We start from the raw sequence: 24889 nt of genomic DNA, 5'->3' as shown, positions 1-24889 counted from the left end.
GCTTTGGCTATGTTTATGTTTGCTGTGAAGTTCCCTTTGCTTCCGCAGCAGTTTTCTAACTCGGTTGTTGTACCACTGTGGCTCTTTTCCATCTCTTACGATCTTGCTTGGCACATACTCATCTAACGCATAATGTACGACGGTTTTGAACTTTGTCCACTGATCCTCAACACTATCTGTACTTGAGACAAAACTTTTGTGTTGAGCCAACAGGTACTCTGAAATCTGCTTTTTGTCACTTTTTCTAAACAGAAAAATCTTCCTACCCTTTTTAATATTCCTATTTACGGCTGAAATCATCGATGCCGTAACCGCTTTATGATCGCCGATTCCCTGTTCTGCGTTAACTTTTTCAAATAGTTCGGGTCTGTTTGTCACCAGAAGGTCTAATATGTTATCCCCACGAGTCGGTTCTCTGTTTAACTGCTCAAGGTAGTTTTCAGATAAAGCACTTAAAAAAATTTCACAGGATTCTTTGTCCCTGCCACCCGTTATGAACGTTTGAGTCTCCCAGTCTATATCTGGCAAATTAAAATCTCCACCCAGAACTATAACATGGTGGGGAAATCTACTCGAAATATTTTCCAAATTATCCTTCAGGTGCTCAGCCACAACAGCTGTTGAGCCAGGGGGCCTATAGAGACATCCAATTACCATGTCTGAGCCTGCTTTAACCGTGACCTTCACCCAAATCATTTCACATTTCGGATCTTCGTCAATTTCCTTCGATACTATTGCACTTCTTATCGCTATAAACACGCCTCCCCCTTCACTGTTCAGCCTGTCTCTACGGTATACAACTTCTCTTTGCATGGTAATACAGATAAGGTCTACTCCTCTGCTTCTTTCCATGCATCATCCATTCAACTACAGTTCTCATCAACTACTCGTGTCGTAATACAAGGTGGCCAAAACAGAACTGGGCCTGTGTGACTTACACAGGCATGACCTTGTAAATGAAAAGGAGAGATACACATCATTCAAGTAAAAAATAAATAACTTTTTTTTTTTAATTCTGACAACCGTATTTCGATGCATGTCTGGTGCTGCCACATGTTTGCGTTTCTCCTGCATGCCCTGTCATTAGGTCTGAGTGAGAGATAGAGAGAGAGAGTACCAAACGTATTTAGTGACCAGTTGAATTCAACGCAAAATGGAGCACACGATAAGACAGCGCATGTTCATTGTCTATTATTACGTGAAGCACAGTTCGTGGATAACGTATAAGGAAAAGAAGAATTTATGATTGGAATTGTTTTGGCAAAGCCTCCAGCAAAATCTATTCTGCAAAACTTGGAGCCAAATTGACACGAAACGGACTCTTTAGTAAATAAAACCCGCAACGGTCCGAAAATAATTCGAACACTAGAAGACGTTGCTCCCGTGTTGTTGTAAATACATTCTGGGCGAGTTTGATTTTGCCCACCCTGTATATGCCCAACCATTCTGTTTCTTCAGTTCATTATGTACTCTATCCGGTACTTCTTGTAGTGGACTTGTTGCAAGACGTCTTCACTCCTTATTCGATTAATCCACCTAACCTTCAACCGTCTCCTGTAACGCCGCTTTTCAGAGCTCCCAACAGTATTATTTATATCTTCCCCATTGTCCCTATTTCACTCCCATGGTGAATTGTGCACCAAATATAGCGATTCATTGTTTTTTCTTTCTGCTCTAAGGCGTCATATCTTTGGACGCTAGGAGCTGTCTGTAAAAAGACCTTTTCTCTGGTGTGACCATTTTCTTTTGTGGCTTTCTTGCACCTTTCTTCTTTATCTACTCCATTTGCGAGAAGGAAAAATGTTCCACCTCTTCAGTAGTCTCTCATCCAAGTATAACTCAAGCATATCCACGTGCTGCAATACACCAGTATTATAGTCTATAATATTATTTTTGTTCGTGTGCGTATTATAGTAATCAGCTAGTACGCATTCCATTGCATGTAGCTTCCAAATCCGAATCTGTTCTGTTTTGGCCAGTACTGCTATGCCATCAACGAACTGTATCTTTCCGATTTTCTGTTCGTTGCGAACCGCACCCATGAGCGTGTTCAGTAAAGTGCGTGATCATCAAACTGCGCCATGGTCTTGGATTAAATACCTAGACTCTTCGCAGCGTCTCAAGGAATTAGGGCATGTAACACTATTGGTGTTCTATCAGTATGGTGGGGACGTTAAGTTTGGCGACCCTTTGGTACTACTTGAGAAGAGTAGCACCAAGTTTCACCCTCTACCTTCTACTGCCATCATCCAGGGCAAGCATTACACTACACTGTTCGCAAATCTGCTACAATCACCCATACTCTACTAGGCGCTACAGTCTGGAACCGCGCGATCGCTACGGTCGCAGGTTCGAATCCTGCCTCGGTCATGGGTGTATATGATGTCCTTAGGTTAGTTAGGTTGAAGTAGTTGTAAGTTCTAGGGGACTGATGACCTCAGAAGTTAAGTCCCATAGTGCTCAGAGCCATTTTTTGATATCGTGTGTGGTGGAAGAAAACACTTACTGATTATTTTAGAAAGGGAATCAGTATGTGCCTGTTCTGTTATTAAGTGTATTTATTCACCACAAAAGTTACAATGATTGACACATTTCAGAGTGTGGTAGGAAGAGCTATAATTTTATAAAAAGCAAAAGATGGAATAGTGTGTGGAATTGTTGATAGAGGCCAAATCTGACACACAAGTCGACATGTTACAGAAGTACGTCAGATCGAGTTCGACTATCAGACAGTGCTACATGAGAATCAAGATACAGAAGTACCACGAAGAGGAAGAGTTCTGGGTGTACGAGCACGAGTGATGCACATGTGGACTGGGTGCAACCGGCGTTTATCGAGAACCCAACCAAATCAATCCATCTAGCGTCTCAACAGTTTCAGCGACCACCAATCAGGTTGCTCAGAAGCTGAAGCTGAAGCTGAAGGTTCATGCTTGCTAGATGCAGCTGCTGCATGGGCTTCAACCTGATGACTGGCCAAAGCGCGAAGCAATTGCAGCTGAGATTCTGGGATGCATCGATGATGACCCAGAATATTTGAAACAGGTGGTGTTTATGATTAACCGGACACGCTGAAACAGTTTTCATTTCCCCAGGTCAAAGAACTGCAACCTGAAATCATGCGGCAGCAGTATGGTGACCCTACTCACTGGGCCTCTATAGCTAGGAAGGCTTTGGACGACACATTTCCAGGTCACTGTATTGGCTCAGAAGGAACCAATTCCTGGCTCCCAAGGTCTCCAGACATATTCCCATTAAATATTTTCATTTTAGGCATTGTGAAGTATGTTGTTTACCAGAGGACGGTGCGAGACCTGCAGGATCTACGAGTTCGCATGAGAGCAGTAACTGCACACGTTAATGAGGACATGCTAGAGTGGACATGGAAAGAAGCAGGATATGGCTTAAATACATTACATGCTGTTAAATGGCTACTAAAGCTCTTTACGTGCGTGTGAACATTATGCTGCAAACTGCACCTTTCTACCTAACCCCATTTCGGAAATATACATGATCAAAGTTATAACGATCGTTCTTGAATGCTCTATATTTTGGCAACCAAATGTATTCCTAATTAAAATGTTCTTTAATCAGCTGGTGTTGTTACAGCTGTCACTTTAAAATAACACAAAAGGGAAACTCGGGTTGTGCTGAATAAATACATTTAATCAGAGTCCAGATGGAAAATGTTCTTCTTTCTAAAATGTTTCAGGACTGCAGACACAAGTAAACAGAAAATGACTTTATTTATTAAGGAGGTTGAACCTACAACTCAGAAACTCCCATATGACTTTTACTCCTTTCTTTCTGCATGTAGAAAACAGCTCCTACATCGAGATGGTCTTTTAGTTCCCTCATTGCCTCATCAGTACACAAATAAAATGCCAGTCCTGACAGTGAGTAACTATGCTCTGCACTTATCCCGACTATGGCCACATGTGTGACTTTTCCAGTCAGCTTGCTACTACCGAATATTATATCGCACTGCCGAAGAAAATATATTTTATTCCTGTCCACATTATCAAAAGCTGTCTCTAAATCAGCTGCTAAGTAGCTTGATAATTAAATGAAATTACTGCTAAAAAACATTTAGTCTAACAAAACTTGCATATAATACAAAGAAAAAGTGAATAAACAAGCAAGAATAAAACTTTTAGGAAAACTAATAAGGAGAATAAATTAATCCTGGTGACAGACATAACAAAACACAAATATTTCAAGAAAATAAAACAGATAGATGAGTATAAAAAAAGAAGGCGCTCTAAGAAAGCAATGTCAAAGCCCACCCTATTTATTTAATCAAATGTTTGAGTGGATCGAAAACAAGACTCCCTAAATAATTAAACAACAGATTTTTATTCATACTTTCATATCCAAACGAAGGGTGAGAAATCGACAAATTACTGACCAGCGTAAGGTTTATTTGTTTAGTTTTGCCAAAAAAAATATACCATTTAGTTCTCCGTGAGTAACCAGGGTAATTAAGAAAAGATTAGTGATCTTAGGGCCGGCCGCGGTGGTCTAGCGGTTCTGGCGCTGCAGTCCGGAACCGCGGGACTGCTACGGTCGCAGGTTCGAATCCTGCTTCGGGCATGGGTGTGTGTGATGTCCTTAGGTTAGTTAGGTTTAAGTAGTTCTAAGTTCTAGGGGACTTATGACCTAAGATGTTGAGTCCCATAGTGCTCAGGGCCATTTGAACCATTTTTTGAGTGATCTTAGACTCTAGTATTTCACGAGAGCTGTTGCAATGAAGTGTCAAAACACAGCGTACGTTGAAATGTCTCTGTATTCACTCGATTTACTCTATATGCTCTTAACAGTAACAGAATACCGATCGGTATTTACATACGTTGTACGGTATTTCATAGTTTCTGAACAAAACTTGAAAATAAAAAAAAATAAAAGAACTGTCAAATTTTTGTGCAGTGATTTGTCTAAATGCAAAGAATAAAATTGAGAAAAATTGGACACGCCTTTCATAGCTCAATGTTTAACCCAGAATTTTAAAGAACGCTAGAGGATATTTGTCTGACAGAAATCCTCTCGGAGATCTCATTACGTCACTCACGTAGGAGCATTTCGGCAGGTGTACAGTACATGATTTCAAGTGTCATTCAAAGGCATGTCACATGTTTCTCTGATCTGTTTCGTTTCTTACTTTTAGACAAATAATTTTCTGAAACATTATACCATTCTTTTTTATTTTGGCGAAATGTTTTTATCTTACTTTACCCGGAAATTCATAACAGGCTACGACGCTGGTTTTATGCTCTGAAATGTTACCCCTTTACATCAAATCTGACCAATATGTAAATAATTGTAAATTCTGAGCTAGCATGATAGCAGAAATTATCTCAATACATCCGTCTCCACTGAGACGCGTCTCAAAGCTCAACAGCAACACGCACTTACCTGTATAGCTGATATTTTTATTTAATAAATCTGCAATCTCTGCTTAAGGCAGGCTACTTCACCCTAGGTTTGAATACAGTTAAAATGAGTGGGATATGTTTCAAGGACGTGGTTCTTAAGTGAAAACATGTGGAGGTACGAAACACGTGCAAAAACTGATTAAACTGAGGCACGGGGAGGGGGGGGGGGATAATAAATTTTTCAAACTCCGGCTGTACTAACTCATAATATAATGATCATTACCTGGTTCCAGGACAACAGCCTTCATGTACAAACACAATGCAGTGGATCATTGGTCTTTATATTCCCATCTGCCGTTACAGACAATACAAAATCACAGCGTATTATTATTAATTCCTGAAACTTTGTTTTACTGTTGGAAGAGCATTGAGATAATTTCTTTTAATGCTGGCTGAATAAAAAATGAATATTGATCCCCACCTGTGCCAATGAATCGAAAAACGTGAACAAATGCCTAAGATTCCCGACATTAAATATGACACCAAAAGACATGATGGACAAAAATTTAATCCTCCCTGATCTGAGAAACAATATAATTTACAATCATGTTAATGCTGCACCAATGTGCAAAGCCAGCACAACCTCTCAATAATCCAGTGCGAAGTAGCTTCAGTATGCACATTCCATTATCACAGAAATATGGGGTATACCGGCTCATCCAGTCACCACAGGAGGAGAGCAGACTACCTTTGTGTGTCGGCCACGAGACCACCTAAAACGAGTTCTGCCATCTAGCTTTCCTGTTGGACAGTTTCAGTCAAAGCTCGCACGATCTGTCAAGAAAAACCTTACTGTTTTCACATAGAGATGCACTGCTGTAGCAGACAGATAGGTGACTACAGGTCTTTGAGGCAGCCAAATATTATTGCGCTCATGAATAAACGGCATGACAGGTGTTTCGCACCAAAGTCTCTGTATATAGGCTCTTCACGTCAAAGCAGAGGCCTTTCATACGTTTCTTTCCTTATTTTCCCAAGTTTTCTGTGTATTGTTAATCACAATGTTCAAATTACTTCTCAAGCAACTGGGAGCTCTCTTCTGGTCTACTTTCAAACTTTCCCTTCCATTCTTTGATAAACTATTCTTTATAAATATGGGACTACTGTTGAATTTACTTACACCTTTACACTCTTGTGAATGTTGATTTGCAATCTATACGACGACAACACATAGATCGTCTTGTAGAGGTAGACTCAGCACCAACAAGTCAGCGTGTGAAGTTATTAGCGCTAGTAATCGCTTAAAGTGGGTTCCTTATGTCCTCCCTCGTCTCTTGTTGTGATGAGAATAGTTTTTGCAGAAGAATATCATTCAATTTGTATGGAGTTTGCCAATAATAAGCTCAATTCTACAGTAGCTCTTTTTCTTCTGCCTAGCAGCAGAGTTCAATGTCCATGATGTCCTCTATTATAACACCATGTACGAACAAATGGAATCATGTGGATCGAACTCACTAGAAACTGCCTCTTTTATAATCTGAGTTCATTTACCTGAACAAAAACATCTAACAGAAACAACATATTAATGCTGAACAGACAAGTGTCTTGGACGTTTACACAGTCTGTGCATCTACATGGTGGCGCACGATAAGTCACCTGATTTGTTTCGTGAATAACACATGTATTGTTGATAACATTTGTAATTTATTGATGTAGAAGTAAATAATACAGCTTGGAAATACAACCTTATGAATCATATGTTCAACATGACTGCCATTTTGGTTTGCAACTTCTTCAAGTCGCACACATGCATTTGTCACAACTCTCTGACACAAATCTTCTGGAATGGCGCAGCATAACTCCACAATTGTGGGTATCCCCAAGCAGCACTACATTTTCGGGTTTTCTGTGGTGCACCTTCTCTTTAAGGAACCCCCAAAGGAAGAAATCACATGAGTTAATGTCCGGGCTGTGGGGCGGCCACATTCCTCCTCCTGCATAACGTTCTGGAAATATGTTTGACTTTACCCTCAGGCCTAGTCTTCGTTTAGGAAATCAAGCACAACGTTGGCTATATGGGGGCGTGCTCCATCCTGCATCAACCATTGTGACTGCAATGGAAGACATGAGGCCATGAGTTGAGAAAAGAACTGGTTTTGCAGCATGTGTACATAGCGTTAACCGGTTACTGTAGCATCGAAGAAGAATGGACCGATGATTCCATGGCTTGACATCGAGACCCACATGCACACTTTCTCCCCATAGGTGTCTTTTGTGTGGATTAATCGCAGAGGTACACGTGCTCAGAATCAAACGTTCTGTTTGTTCACAACACTGTTCACGTAAAAATAAGCTTTGTCAGAAAACCATGTGTTGTGTAGCACTGCCTCTTGGTCTTGCTTGATTTCCCACCCTGCAAACTGCAGTCTCCGCTCCTTATCTCTCGCAGTAATCCTATGCGCCACAATCATCTTGTATGGATACAAGTGCAGGTCGGATTGAATAATTCCTCGTACAGATCTGCCTGAAATTCCCAAGTCGGTACTGGCTCTTGTTGATTTACTCGGACTATGAATCAAAGCCACTCGAACTGCTTCAATGTTTTGCGGCGAACATACAGTACGTGCATGTGGCCACCGACACTCCAAAACAGATGCAATCTGCGTATTGTCTGTGCGCTGGGAGCTCACCGTGTGCCGAAATGAGCACGCAACCTTCTCTATGTCAATGTAACGCTGTTCGTCACCGCGAACAGTAACACAATCTTTGTCTTTTGTGCGACGGGCAACCATCCTTTGTCCACCATCGCGGCAAACTGAAATGGCGGACTCACAACGGTAGCGATTAGAGAGCTTCTATACAGAGAGAGTGGCCATAGATGAAGTTGCCCGTGATTGGTTGATTAGCTTTGGTGCCATTTTTCTGCCAAACGTCTCTCGCGCTTCCTATGTTCGCCGTGCTTTTGAGTTGAATTGAAGTTCAGAGGACTTTTGTAAACGATTAAAAGGTATTTGAATTATTGAGACACTTGTTATGCGTTGTGCGTGCATGTTCGATTTAGTTGTTTATTGTTTTTAGTACGTAATTAGCGTTTGCGATCTTAAATACGAGTTGAAATAATGAAGCGTTTTGTGATGAAGTCGGTAGGCGTACATGTTTGAAGTAAACACGTTAGTAATTGTACAGAATTGTTTTCGACATCTGTAATTCGTTCTGCAGACGTTCGTAAACGTATTGCCTGACTGTTGACGCAGGCAAGTTGTAAGCACGTTTTCCGCAGTCGTCGTGGTTGCTGAAACATTATTCGTAGTAAATAATTGTAGGTACTCTTGAAGACAGATTTTAATAGGCCTACTTACTGTGGGGTAGAAGGGATACGGTAGGTTTCTTGTTATATTTGGTCGTTATTACAGTAACCTACATTTAACATTACCTGGTTTTTGTAATCTTTTTCGTTTGTTGTCTACGAGAGGTATTCAGTATATATATAAAAGAAAGTCGTAAGCAGTTGTTTACTTGTGACATGCAAAAAGTTTGAAGACGTGACAAATAGTACTAATACGTCTCACACTTTTTGCATGTCACAAGTAAACAACTGCTTACGACTTTCATTCATCTGACGTAATACAGGTACGTTAAATCTTTAGCGTTATGCACTTCCGATACAAAACAAATGCTATACACTATATTTTTTTATTTACGTTACTTTCATTGCAATATGTCTAGTAAACGAACTTTAAAGGAGATAAATGCAAGTAACAAATAATTTTTACAGCCACTGTATCAAATTTTCCTGTGCTGTACGTATTAGGTTACTATGAGTATATTATAGCTGTAAAGAAAGGCATTTAACGAATGATTTCACCACATTGTCTTGTGCTTTTGATTCGGTGAGTGTGTACTCCACTACTGGCCATTCAAAAGTCCCGCCAGCAGTCTGGCAGAAAAATGGCCGCCGTATCGTCCGGTTGGCCACTCTCTCCCCATACGGGCTCTCCAGAAACGATGAACTCACAACGACATCTGGCGTTATTTCCATGAACTGCACGAATTTGAGCGCACAATTTGAAAGCTATTGCCCCAGTAGTATACTTGTAGGGTCAAAATTCAATTGGGTGACTTATTGTGCACCACCCTGTACTATCCAAGAGTACTGCCTCAAGATTTACATATTTTCTAAACTGTTTTCCCACTTCTTCAACGGTTTCCATTTTTGTTACCAAGTATTAGCTCTCCATAGAGCAACACCTTTAGAATGTTCCTGTAGGCCCTATCTATTTAAAGCTGTCAGAATATTAAGTATAGTGAGTTCTGACAAGATATTCTTAAAAGATGAGGCACTACGGTTTTAACAAAGTGCATCTTTATGTTGAATGCTTATTGGCACCTACGAAAATATGGTGCCCATTGCAATTAAAAAAACAGGCAGTCGCTCTGAGTAGCAGTTAACACAAAAGCTAGGCTGTAGAATAGTAGGACACAGATATAATACCTGGAGGCGCCTCAAGCAGTGGTTCCTCTTCCAAGCCAAGGTACTCCATGACTCGCTCCACAGACATCATCTGGTTGGCCACTTCTGCCGACTGCCGCATACCGAATTGAATCATGCCTGTAAGGCTCATGGCTTGCGTTATTGCGAGTCCAACTTGCCCACTAAACAGATCTGTAAGTGTTTCATATAAATATATTTCTTTTGTTATTGTGATTACTTATACATAAGTTACTGCAGTTAGAAATATCTGATAATCCTGCAATCGTAAGCTGAATGCAGAAACAAAGGGGCGCTGGCAAGGGGGTTTTAGCATCCATAGCCCCCCCCCCCTTGCCACCTCCCCTTTGTTTCTGCATTCAGCTTACGATTGCAGGGTTATAGCCCCCCCCCCCCCCAATGGAGTATCATATTACACTGGATAAAATGACTTAAGAAATCAGCGAATATATTACTCCAACAGATTCAATCATTTTTTAAATAATTATGTAACATTACAAGTTGCAACTTATTTCAAACACATTTTAACAAAAGAATAAGAGCAGCAAATAGCTTACTATCTAAACCAATAAATATCATTTAACTTAAAATGGGCGTCTTATTATTTATTAATACACATTTTTTACCCTAAACTTCAAAACAGTTACCAAAAACTTCTTTAAGCAAAACCAAATTTTACTAATTTGTCGACGGAGGACCCCTAACTCTCCTTTTGTTAAGCGATATTCAATTCCCCCAAATCCTCTCCTCCCCCCCCCCCCCCCCTCCCACCGACCGGCTTCTAGAATCGCTCCTGATTATGAATGGTTTCGCTTTCATTGGTGACCATTCTTGGTGAAATGTTAGCATTAAATGTCAATTCCAGCTGTCCGCTGTGGATAAAAATAACAAATCTCTGAAGAGTGTACTACTGTTGATGAGAAATGAGAGAACTTCTCCTTCAGAAAAGCAGCAAAATGAGTCGTCAAGTTTAACATTCCCTTTCAGCAGATAGTTCAGCTTGCCGGTGTGCGTTCAACCTGTGAACAGGTGCAATGGCTCTTCCTCCCCCCACTCCCCCTCCACCAATGACCACCACTCTCTTAAAGCATCCACCTTGCGATGGAATATATTTACGTAGTTATGCATCTCCGAAGTTATGGTACCTAATAGAGTACATTAGTTTGGCAATGGTAAGTATTATATGTGCAGTTTTATTTGGGTGTGGCTATGAGTGAAGTGCTTTTGGGAAATCAAAAAATATGCCCAGTCCGAATTGCCTTGGTTCATGGATTTCAGGATGTCATGCGAGAAAAGCATGAGTTGGGTTTCGTATGACCAATGTTTTGGCATACACACTGGCTGCCTTGGGTCACGTACTTATTTCAATCTCTTAATTAAAATTATATTAGAACAGACATGGCTGGTATTTTATATGTGTCATTTGAACTATTCAGACATTTTCGTGTGATACCACTCTACATAAAATGGTGTGCCTGTCATCTATTGCATGAAAAACATGTACCCTGCAAGCCACATATTTTGAGCTGCCTCTCTTTAAACTTTTTCCATATATAGGCTGAGTAATGTGTGGCTCTCGAACAAGTTAAACGCATAAAAAAAGAGTCCTACTGAAATATGAATGTGTCTTGTTACGAGCTAAATTTATTTTGAATAAATCGAGTTCAAAGTGCATTCCATTATTTAATTTTTTATTGTTCCCAATGTTCAGAAAAAGATGAGGGATTCGTAAATTTGAATTTTGAATATGTGTTATTCTGCATTTCTTGCACTGTAGTCGTCTTTTTGCTGTTATCAGGTGCCTCCTTAGTAATGTAGAAAACCATACATACGCAAACTATCACACACACTGACATTTTGGGTTGTCGGGTGTTCTGCCAGATATCAGCGTCGTACTAGCACGATATTTCGGCCCCGTAGCTCGTGACCTTCATCAGGTGCGACTTGAGACTGCTCCTCGAGTGGACCTGGTCCAGTATTTATGCCTTTTTTTTATCACACACACTGTTTGTTTGTGAAACACCACAAAAATACATACGTACCGGTAAATATTGCAGATGGCAATGAGAATAAATTCTCGAAACTCGTCTTGCTCAGCACGAAAAAATACGTTATTGGCGCTGTGTTTAAGCAGAAAACTTTTGAGTTAGCGAACGTGTCAAGTAGCGCTACATGCGGCCAAACGACGAGACACGCTAAATATGGTTCGACAAAGATGTCATGACGATCGCAACAATCTCGAAGCTACGCATGTGCAGTAGAGACAGGTTGGAAACGATTGTCATTGATCATGGTATCTTTATTCGAACTCATCTAGTTACTCCCGTTAGCCACCGCGCCGAGTTGGCCCTGGCAGCGGCAGGAGATATGACACTAATTGTTCCAACTTTGACCCAATTACCGGTTCAGATCCACTGACTAGAGCGCCATGGTGTCAAGAAATTTACCACGTAACGTTTGTAAACACTACTCGACGGCCAACGGCAATCACATCAGTTTTTTCTCTACGAACACTCTTTTATAAAGCGCGAATCGCGGGAAAATTATAAAAATGTTAACGCAAAATCGAATGCGAATTAACATTGTGGACATAGGGAATTTGACAAGACCCATAAAAACGTTAATTCTGGGAAGGTAAAAGCAGGGTTCTACTGTATTTCTTTTTAGAAATAACATTGCTAAATGGAGTGGACTTCATAATGACGACCAGAATATGATTTGAGAAACATGTGTAAGGTACAAAAACATTGTGGCCCCATCCTCATTTATATACTGTAGTAACTCTGCAAAACATGAATGGTCATGTGTTTTAAGCAAGTTAAGGCATTAAGTGAATTAGGCAAGATGAACAGTTTGAAATACAAGTTCTTGAAGCATTAAGGCAATATATCTACTAAATAATTAAAATATAAAAAATGTGAGATTTGATGCTGCTGTTGATACCATTTTCAAATAATGGAGACAACTTCTGGACCAAATCTTAATTTTTAAGCACAGCATGTTTTGAGGCAAAAACAAGCAATGACCAATACTGTGAGTACATTCAGTAGTTTCTGCACAGTTACTGTTTCTTATCATTGATCATAACTGCATTAACTTATAAAATAATAATTTACACATACCTTCCAGAAATAAGAAGCTGAATGAAATGAATGCCATGTAAATGGTAGACATAATATCTAATGTGAATCCAAATGTCTGTGACGTCGTCAAAAACATATACCAAGCTGAAGTGTGTAAATCCTGAAACATGATACAGTAAAAATGTAACCATTCACTGTTATCTTATTAATGTTAACAGATAATTTCCTAATGTAGGCAAAACGATTTACTACATTCATTATACAATTTATTTAATTGTATTGAAAGAAAAGTTTACTTGAACTAACTCTCAAATTATGAGATACGATGGTTGGTAAGTACTTACGCTACTGGCCATTAAAACTGCTACACCATGAAGATGACGTGGTAGAGACGCGAAATTTAACCGACAGGAAGAAGATGCTGTGATATACAAATGATTAGCTTTCCAGAGCATTCACACAAGGTTGGCGCCAGTGGCGACACCTACAACGTGCTGACATGAGGAAAGTTTCCAACCGATTTCTCATACACAAACAGCAGTTGACTGCCGTTGCCTGGTGAAACGTTGTTGTGATGCCTCCTGTAAGGAGGAGAAATGCGTACCATCGCATTTCCGACTTCGATAAAGGTCGGATGTTGCCTATCGCGATTGTGGTTTATCGTATTGTGACATTGCTGCTCACGTTGGTCGAGATACAATAACTGATAGCAGAATATGGAATTAGTGGGTTCAGGAGGGTAATACGGAATGCCGTGCAGATCCCAATGGCCTCGTATCACTAGCAGTCGAGATGACAGGCATCTTATCCGCATGGCTGTAACGGATCGTGAAGCCATGTCTCGATCCCTGAGTCAACAGATGGGGATGTTTGCAAGACAACCATCTGCACGAACAGTTCAATGACATTTGCAGCAGCATGGACTATCAGCTCAGAGACCATGGCTGCAGTTACCCCTTGACGCTGCATCACAGACAGGAGCGCCTACGATGGTGTACTCAACAACGAACATGGCTGCACGAATGGCAAAACGTCATTTTTTTGGATGAATCCAGGTTCTGTTTACAGCATCATGAAGGTAGCATCCGTGTTTGGCAACGTTGCAGTGAACGCACATTGGAAGCATGTATTCATCATCGCCATACTGGCGTATCACCCAGCATGATGGTATGGGGTGCCATTGGTTACATGTCTGTCACCTCTTGTTCGCATTGATGGCACTGTGAACAGTGGACATTACATTTCAGATGTGTTACGACCCGTGGCTCTACCCGTCATTTGATCCCTGCGAAACCCTACATTTCAGCAGAATAATGCACGACTGCCTGTTGCAGGTCCTGTACAGGTCTTTCTGGATACAGATAATGTTAGACTGCTGCCCTGGCCTGCACATTCTCCAGATCTCTCACCAATTGAAAATGTCTGGTCAATGGTGGCTGAGCAATTGGCTCATCACAATATGCCAGTCACTACTCTTGATGAACTGTGGTATCATGTTGAAGCTGCATGGGCAACTGTACCTGTACATGCCATCCAAGCTCTGTTTGACTCAATGTTCAGGCGTATCAAGGCCATTATTACAGCCAGAGGTGGTTGTTCTGGGTACTGATTTATCAGAATCTATGCACCCAGATTGTGTGAAAATGTAATCACATGTCAGTTCTAGTATAATATATTTGTCCAATGAATACCTGTTTATCATCTGCATTTCTTCTTGGTGTAGCAATTTTAATGGCCAGTAGTGTATGTTCAGGAGGTAAAATTCCATGCACCATCAACAGACACAGATAACTGCAGAAAAACATTTATAGCCTTTGGAAAGGTTCTTTTATTACAGAGGACAAGGAAGGTAGGGAAGGAGGGGCATGTTGTTCATGCCTACTGTTCATAATTAATCGATTGTACTGAAAAATATATGCAGCAGCATTACTAAAATTGCACAGTAAAAACAATTTTATGAGGTCAAAAATAAATAAATAATCAATAACTAAGTAGTAAATAAACCACTCAAAAGAAAACCACCTACAGATTCATTTAAGGTTTTCCTCCATACCATACTTGAATCCTGTTTTCCTGGGGTAACAGCCCAGAGACCCCACTTAGTTTTTAAATTGTCAAAATGTCGAAGAAGGTAATCTGAGCACTGTGAAGCCATTTTGCCAATTCATATTTCTGTCCATGGGCTGCCTTTATAAAGTGTAGTCATAAACAGTGTGAAAAGCTTTTAAAGATGTTACAGTGTAGGATGTGCTAAGAAGTAATTGTTAACAATAAATTAGGTACATTGTGACACATATTTAAGTGACCCACCCGTTGCAATTAGTGTCAGTTGCATAGCATAGGTGATAGCTCATGAGACTGCTCAGCCTTTGGTTTAGGTTTGATTCTTCCTACTGTCCAATGTCCAATTTTTGTATTGTTCTCAAATTCAGTTTTTTAAAAACCAAGCAAAGAACATGTTTGGTGACACCGTCTGTGGTGGGCTGCTTGAATATGTGTGCACAACAATCTGATTGGCTAACTTCAATGCTAATTAACATGGAAACAATGCAAAATATTCAGTATATTTCTTAGCAATTGTTCCTCAATAGAGTCTCCCTTACAAGCTTATCAGACATGACACCCAGTATAATCAAGTTCACTTGTTTTACAGTGCTGCCTTTCACAAATTCTGAAGCAACATGACAGTGATACTAGAAACAACATCCCACCTCCCAACAGGCATCAAGTTAAGAAACACTACCCCTTTTTTCCTTAAAAAAAAGTTGCAAATGATCTGCAAGTACTTTTATTAAATCAGCTCTTCCATCCTAAATTTCTAATATACAAATTGTATTTTTTTTAAATCTCAGATATTTGCCGACTACAAGGTGTAGAAGTTCTGGTCCCAACAGCAAAGCTGTAATCATTTCATATTACAATCCATCATAGCAAAGATAATGTTTTACAAGTTACATAATTGAATATTTTCGTTTGTGGTTTCATGTATTACTACAGTCTAAAGTTAGGCTCCTTTCACCAACTTTCCTGGTTACTGATACTCTTAATGTAAAATTACATCTAGTTTAATTAATTTGGTACATCCCAACAAATATGCACATTGTTTGGGTTTGTCCCATATCAGTTGGTTTGAACACCAGGAAAATAAAAATGAAGTGAGTTGTTAGTATGAACCGTAAACAAGATATGCTTGTATGTACTTGACTTTTTTTCAAGTGGTCATGAGAAATATCCCATAAAATAATAATAGAAGCCACACACTGTATCTTTGTACTTTTCTGGAATGTATTACCTGATGTTTGTCAAATTCGTCTCTCAGTATACTTTCAGCACCATAGGCTCTTATGGTAGTAAGTCCTTGCAGAGTTGCAAGAAGATGAGTAAATACGGGGCTCTTAGCTGAAATGAAATTATAGCTTGTATTTATTTGCAGGAAAACCGAAATTTAACACTCAGAATTAGAAATAAATATTTAAAAAAACTCATATGATGCAGAATACCTACAGTGCATAATCAGTCAATAGTTTTATAAATTACTTTTTTTAAAAACTGGAGACACCTGACAATGAAACAGAGATGAAAGTCAACTAACACTACAGGAGGCTTTAAATGAACTGACAGTGATTGTGACAACAATTACAGTTCTAATTTATACCAAAACTATATCTATGAGATCGAATCGGACCACTTAGATTTTGAAAGTGTTATATTCTGTTAAATTAAAAAAAAGTTAGCACATGAAAGTATTTTTAAGGTTACACAACCATATAACTTCTATAGATGAATTTCAGAACTCAAAGGTGGAGGAGAAATTGATCCATATCACTGGTTTGATGACAGGATAAATTGAATATCAAGTTTAGAGTAAGTCAGGGACTGTAATGATGTTTATTGGTAGTGCTTGAAATGTCTGAGTAAATCTATTAAATGCTGGTATGAATTTAATCATTTATTTTCAGTTTGTATGCTTGCTCACATTATTTATTGGTTTCCATTGAATTAGGTGGTAAGTGAAACTGAAATATTGAGTTTCATTTGTGCCACATCTACAGTCTGGGAACTGCATCTGATTTTGTGTAACTGTATTAAATAACTCTCCTAGTAAAATTTTAGTTTCTCTGTAAACACATACAGGGTGTAAAGCATTTAAATCGAAAAACTCTAGGGGGTTGTAGGAGGCATCAAAACAAATACTTTTCCCTAATGTCATCTTTTCCTATGAGGATTATTTAAACTGGCGGAGGCCGTATTACGCTCTTCAGTTGTTAGAGGTTGTATTACACTCTTTAGTTGTTAGAAGGCATATTACACTCTTCAGTTGTATGCAACTGCTGTCCACCAGTGTAGTAGTGCATTGTCTCTGTTTACTAATGGAGCGATACACCTGGAGTGAGTATACTGATATGGTTGGTGGTACTACATAGCGCACCACAATAGACGAGCTGCACAATGGGTTTATCAACAACAATATCCTAATCACCGTATCCTGCATCATACAACCTTTTGCTGCTATGTACTGGCATCTGTATGAGACTGGGTCATTTAGCAAATTACCCAGACAGGGACGCAGTTGCATGGTAAGAACGCTGCAGTTTGAGGAAGCTGTCTTGGTGCATGTGGAGCGGGATCCTTCAATCAGCACTCGTGCAATTGCACATAACATGCGAATGAAACAGACAAATGTAAGGACAGTCCTTTGAGAGCAATTGTTACCTCCATATCACTTACAGCGTGCCCACAACCTGGAACCAGTTGATTATCCACCCAGAGCACAGTTTTCACAGTGGTACCTGGAGCAGTGTGAAATGCATCCTACATTTCCATCCTCTGTGTTGTTTACCATGAAGCAACGTTCGGGCGTGATGGAGTCTTCAACATGCACAATTTGCATGATTGGAGTGAGGATAACCCACATGCCACAGTTACTATCGCTCATCAAGTGTGGTTCTTCATTAATGTGTGGGTCGGTGTTGCTCGGGACTGTTTAATTGGGCTGTATCTGCTACCTAGGCCATTAAATGGTAGGCACTATTACAATTTTCTCACCAGAGCATTGCCAGAACTGCTGGAAGACATCCCGCTCCCTACAAGACAACACATGTGGTTCCAACATGATGGGGCACCGACACATTTCAGTCCTCATGTGCGTCGATTCCTGGACTGATGGTTCCCAGAAACATGGATTGGCAGAGCTGGTCTTGTACCATGGCCTGCTTGATTCCCAGACATGTCCCTCTGGACTTTTTTGTGTGGGGATAGATGCACAACCTTGTTTATGCAACTCCTGTTGCATCAGAAGAGAATCTGGTTGCTCGGATAGTAGCAGCAGGAACAATTCAGGATATGCTTGGGGTTTTGCGTGTCCGACAGAACATGATCCAATGGTGTAACCTTTGTTTATGTGTCAATGGAGGCATTTTTGAAAATCTATTGTAATTGAAATTGGGTTGTGTTAATGTGTTGTCTCTTGGTCATAAAAAAGTGGAAAAGTGTTTGTTGGTTTCATTAATTTGCTGCCAGAGAAATCTTCCTCTACTGGTTTAAATACTCCTCATAGAAAAATATGACATCAGGGAAAAATATTTGTTTTGATGTCCCCTACAACCTCCCAGAGTTTGTCGGTTTAAATACTTTTCACCCTGTATGTTCACTACATATTTGTTCCTTTTTTGATAGGTAACAACGTGGAGGATACTAATAATATTTTTTTTTTTTTTATCAGAGGATACTTTAATCCCATTCTATCGCCATATTTGGGTTCAGTTATACCCTTATGTAACTAAGTGTTCGTTATGTGCATAAAAATAATGGGCAGTAAACCACAGGAAACCTAAATCATGACAGCTGGATGAAGATTGGAGCTTCCATCCTCCTGAATACAAGACCACTCTGTTTAAAACAGTGCAAACCGCAATGTGTCTGCTCCCTTAGCTAAGTGGTCAGCGTGTCTGACTGCCATATAGCAGGCCCGGGTTTGATTTCCAGCAAGGTAAGAGATTTTCTCCACTCGGAGACTGTGTGGTCTGTTGTCCTTATCATCATTTTGTAATCATGGACGTGCAACTTGCCCATTGTGGCATCAACTGAAAAGACTAGCACATCAGCAGCTGAACTTCTCCTGGTGGGACCTACCAGACATCACTGTCATACAATCATTTCATTTAATTTTAGCCCTAGTGTACAATACCATTTTACAAGAAAGACATGTCAGATTGCAGACAGGCAGGATTAAAAGACACTCAAATGTAGCTTTTGGCACAGCCATCATCATTAATGAGAGACACACGCAAAACATTCACACACACACACACACACACACACACACACACACACACACACACACAACCGCCAACTCCAGCATCTTGGGCCGGAATGCCACTGCTGGTGTTGGCGATCATGTGTGTGTGTGTGTGTGTGTGTGTGTGTGTGTGTGTGTGTGTGTGTGTGTGTGTGTGTTTACTGACAATGGCTGTGGCCAAAAGCAACATGTGAGAGTCTTTTAATCATGCCTGTCCGCAACTTGACAGATCTTCTTTATGGTAAGCAAGATGTCTTTTTCCTACATTGTTGATATTCCTACCTGGAGTTTTCCATTGTTTCATTTTACAAAAAAATTATTTAGTAAAATAAAGGCCACTGATACAATATTTAGTCATTTCTAACTTCCAGTCAGTGTAAGCTTTTAATTAAACATTTGGTAAATATGCCTCAGAGCTGTATGAGAGTGATATGAACTCAAATGCTCATCTGTAGAAGTAAACTGTACTAACCCATGTAACAGGAGATTTAAGAAGAGCGAAACTGTTAGAAAATTAGAGTAATATAGAAGTGAATGTAACAATTCATCTAATAGGATAGGCACTGAGTTTTCAACAAACACATAAACAGCACTGAAAACTTCACTAGCTTAAATCCTCTTTCAAGCTAAAGTATACATACACATATTAGGGATCACTCTGGCTGGGCTTGTAGATGGAGGTGTCAGACTATTGACAGATCCCTAATGTCAAATAATAGCTGCAATTCATTATGATGGTGGTGGAGCTTTTATCTGTGGGGAGGATGATTAAATATTGGTCTGTCTTGCTGAGATTGTGGATGGCTGTTCTTTCTTTGGTTGTGAAGTTTCTGTTCTTGGGAAAGGAAATGTGGAAGGATGGTGAGGCCACGTTAGAAGTAAGGAATTTGTAGAAGGTAACCAGAGGGCAGTTTGGTGGCAGAGGAGCATAAACCCACCACCTCAATCCATATATATCTAACTAATTACATCTTCACACATACCTCTTAGTTTTTGAGAAGACATCCAGACAAATCTGAGGCAGAGCCAAGGGCAGCCACATGGCACCCTCCCTCCTATGCTATTACATGTATGGGCCATCTGGATGAAACCTTCCTAGCCTCCCCATACTCCTGTCTTGTTTAGGTTCATGAATGATGACTTTATGATCTGGAATCAGAGCAATGATACTCTACTCCAATTCCACATAGCTTCAACATACATTTCTCACATTTGCTTCACCCAGTCCTCCTCAGGACAAAATGTCACCTTCCTGGACAATGACCTCCACCTCTCTGATGGCTCCATCACACTTCTGTCCACTAACTATCAATCATACCTGCATTTTGACAGCTGTAATCCCTTTCACACCACTCCTTGATATTCTGATCATCCATCTACTGCACCTCTGCAGTGACTAGAATTCCATTACCCTGTATGCTGGAGGTCTCACCAAGTCTGCCTGAAGAAGGAGCCACTGGCTCCGAAAGTGTGCCAATCATGACAGTCTTACAAAGATTCCATGACTTACCAAACGGGAAAGCGCTGGTAGATAGACACAACAAAAAAACACACAAACACACACACAAAATTTCAAGCTTTTGCAACCAACAGTTGCTTCATCAGGAAAGAGGGAAGGAGAGGGAAAGACGAAAGGATGTGGGTTTTAAGGGAGAGGGTAAGGAGTCATTCCAATCCTGGGAGCGGAAAGACTTACCTTAGGGCGAAAAAAGGACAGGTATACACTCGCACACACATATCCATCCATACATATACAGACACAAGCAGACATATTTAAAGGCAAAGAGTTTGGGCAGAGATGTCAGTCAAGGTGGAAGTGCAGAGGCAAAGATGTTGTTGAATGACAGGTGAGGTATGAGTGGCGGCAACTTGAAATTAGCAGAGGTTGAGGCCTGTGTTACACCGTCCGGGTTATCTGGATACTTCCCACTAACACCAACCTATCAGAACTCCAGAGATGGGAACTTGCCCTTCAATATATCCTCTCTTCCCATTATCCACCAGGCATCAACCTCTGCAAATTTCAAGTTGCCGCCACTCTTACCTCACCTGTCATTCAACAACATCTTTGCCTCTGCACTTCCACCTTGACTGACATCTCTGCCCAAACTCTTTGCCTTTAAATATGTCTGCTTGTGTCTGTATATGTGTGGATGGATATGTGTGTGTGTGTGAGTGTATACCTGTCCTTTTTCCCCCCTAAGGTAAGTCTTTCCGCTCCCGGGATTGGAATGACTCCTTACCCTCTCCCTTAAAATCCACATCCTTTTGTCTTTCCCTCTCCTTCCCTCTTTCCTGACGAAGCAACCGTTAGTTGTGAAAGCTTGAAATTTTGTGTGTGTTTTTGTGTGTTTTTTTTATTGTGTCTATCTACCAGCGCTTTCCCGTTTGGTAAGTCATGGAATCCTTGTTTTTAATATATTTTTCCCATGTGGAATGTTTCTTTCTATTTTATTGAAAGAAACATTCCACATGGGAAAAATATATTAAAAAACATAGATGCTGTGACTTACCAAACGAGAAAGTGCTGGTAGATAGACACAATAAAAAACACAAACACACACACAAATTTCAAGCTTTCGCAACCAATGGTTGCTTTATCAGAAAAGAGGGAAGGAGAGGGAAAGACGAAAGGATGTGGGCTTTTCCTCTCCTTTGCTCTTTCCTGATGAAGCAACTGCATTGGTTGCGAAAGCTTGAAATTTCTGTGTGTGTTTGTGTTTTTTTATTGTGTTTATCTACCAGCGCTTTCTCGTTTGGTAAATATTATTTGAGAAGACAGTTATTCCCAAAATACCCCATTATATATATATTCCAGAAGACAGTTATTCCCAAAATACCCCATTTTCAAGCTTAATAATGCAATTATTACTCAAAGACGACAAGTAATATGTTGAACCTAGTATTAGAACTTTTTCATTGCTTGTATAAAAATTTCACTCCACCTGCTGCCTTGTACAGTATATGAAATTATATTTGTTTGCTTTTATTTACTTGGCATTAATTTATTTCTGTATGTATCATTTACTTTTTTCTCATCTCATTTCATCTTGTCGATTTTGATTGGTTTTTCTGTCATTGAATGTCATCCAATGAATAAACTATTTATTCCTCTTATTGATAGGCAATATTAAATCAACTGTCTTGATACTCTTTGTGCAAACAACAGTAAAGGGAAGCATTATGTTAACAAAAATGTGACAGTTGTTGGTAGTTGAATGATCAGTGTAACTGACTGTCATGCAAATAACCTAGGTTCAATTCCCGGTGCTACCAGAGATTTTCCATTGGCGGGAAGACTGTAATGGAGTCCACTAAGCCTCATGGTGACAGTTGAAGAGCTACTTGAATAAGAAGTAATGCCTCCATGATCTGGAAAGCCCATAAACGCTAGGAGAGAGGTGTGCTGGCCTCAGGCTCCTCCACACTACATCAGAATGACACCATATGATGACATATACAAGACATCTGGTTGGCAATACATGGTCCCCTGACTCTAATCACAGAATTTCCTTTCTTAAAATTGTCATCAAGAACAGAATTTAATTCTTGCAATACCATGAAATAAATAAGAAAATCAGTCACAATTGTCTTCATTGGCTCAGAACTACTCTGCACGTGCATGGGACTAATATAATGTTCACATTAATTACAGCTCTGAAAAATTGTTGCCTCTGCCAACTTATATCTATATACTATGTATCTTACTCACTCATTCCTTCCAGTCGTTTAATGTTCATTGACGACCTCAGATAAATTTTTCTCATGAACCAAAAGAGTAAACCCATGACAATAATAGGAATAAGATACACCCAGTTGATGATCACTGCTATAATTAATGATCCACATACAGTCATAATAATCTGGAATTTACAAAAGAAACAAACAGTCAGAGAAATTATTGATCATGCAACATAATTATAAATGGTAAAACAGTGGAAAAAGACATTCAGATAACAGCACAAGTAGTGAAATGATTAAAAGAATTATATTCACCACATGTTAACGCATTTAAAGAGTGGAATGGATAATCAGAGGTGCTCTCTGTCTATCAGTCTGTCTCTTATAAAGAGTCTCTTAGTACTATAAGGCAGCCTGATTAAATATTTGGTTGCTATATTGTTTTTTCAAAAATTCATGAAGATCACTGAGATCTAACTCAAGGTCTCAAATCAAATCTCTGTTACCATATTACACCTCACACAATCATAGATATAAATGACACATCAATTATGAGATCAGCACATGGTAACTATCTATAGTTAGATATTAATACTTCTTTTGATTATGGTGAAACACCAATGCTGAACTATATGTACCTTTGCACATGGTAGTTGGTAGTTACCAACTGCAGCCTTTTTGATTACTGGAACAAATCATTAGTGTAGTAATCAGCAAAATTCTGTACTTTCTAATGTGTAGTAGTTTATATGATCAAATTCAGCTTTGGCATAAATTCAAAAATAGAGTTAATTTTGATGAATATGATTTTTTTCGATTATGATGACATGAAAAAAAAAAAAAAACCAAGTATCATCAGTAAAACCATTGATGTTAAGAGCTGTATTATAATTTCTAAGCTGTAGCTTGAATAATTTTGCAACACATCGTAAAAACATCATATCTGCAATGCAGTTAATTTAATAAAAATCCATCATGAAATACTAACTTGAGTAGCATCCAAAATAGCCTTTGGAAGAATTTCATCAATTGCACCCATGTCTTTTGAAAACCGATTCAGTATACGGCCTGAAACAGAATGTTTACAAAAAAAGTGAGTAGAAGCGTAAATGATACTGGAACAAAATAATTCACATATTCAAATCACAGAAAATTTTTGTTTATGTGTCTGGTAATTATTAAAAAAATTACATTTTTTGCCTGATTAAATGACACTGTTCATTTCTCTGGGTGCCACAAACCCATACTTACTGTGTCATTCAGGTTTAAGCATTATTTTCTATTAGGACAATGTTAGAACACCACCAGTCAAAACGCAGTGTCCATGTTTCAGTGCTACAGAATTCATTGCTAATTACTAACTATTGTTCACTTGAAACTTATAATGATGGAATTAATGCTTAGTAACAGATGATGGCATTTTATAGCTAATATTATGGTATAATTTTATTATTTTGGCATTACTTATCATCTTATTCATAGGAGTAAAGTTAATAGTTCATAAAAATAAGCAAGAGATGATAATTCATTCACTTTCAAAACTTAGTGGATAGTGTATTCATTGTAAAGAAAATCAAGACTGGTGATTGAAAAAGGAAAAGCACGATGTGAAAGAGCAAGAGCAATGAATTAATTATTCCAATATGTCCTCTGCTAACAATAAAAATTCTATTCCTGAAAAAGCTGTAGAACGTAACAGTGCTTATTTCAATGGTAAAGTCATCTTGATACCAAACACTACACGAGCACCAGTACTGGTGTCTGGAGACAATAACTAAGTTTCAGATATACTGTAGGTTCTAGCCATCCACAAGTTCATAATTGATGCTACATTCCTCTTCTTTTCCTCTTTGTAATTCTCATCCACAGATAGCTTCTCAACGATATTACTTTCACAGTTAATCTCAGAATATATTGTCACAATTTTTGTTGACTTGTTTCTGCTAATTCATTGAATTCTTATTTC

General features: G+C 39.3%; 1 protein-coding gene across 1 annotated transcript in view; it reads right to left on the bottom strand.

Annotated features, from left to right (window-relative positions):
• LOC126162588 (ATP-binding cassette sub-family C member 4-like) overlaps positions 1-24889 on the bottom strand; it is a 166760-nt gene that overhangs the window by 35945 nt on the left and 105926 nt on the right. The window contains exons 15-19 of the mRNA XM_049919190.1: positions 23912-23991; positions 22955-23105; positions 16237-16343; positions 12984-13104; positions 9865-10035 (exon numbers count right to left, since the gene is read on the bottom strand). Of these exons, the coding sequence (XP_049775147.1) occupies positions 9865-10035; positions 12984-13104; positions 16237-16343; positions 22955-23105; positions 23912-23991 (630 nt within the window). The remainder of the gene's footprint in view (positions 1-9864; positions 10036-12983; positions 13105-16236; positions 16344-22954; positions 23106-23911; positions 23992-24889) is intronic.

The sequence above is a fragment of the Schistocerca cancellata genome, chromosome 2, assembly GCF_023864275.1.
Source record: "Schistocerca cancellata isolate TAMUIC-IGC-003103 chromosome 2, iqSchCanc2.1, whole genome shotgun sequence".
Lineage (NCBI taxonomy): Eukaryota > Metazoa > Arthropoda > Insecta > Orthoptera > Acrididae > Schistocerca > Schistocerca cancellata.
The sequence above is the reverse complement of the archived record's forward strand: the minus strand, read 5'-3'. Positions and strand labels throughout refer to the sequence as shown.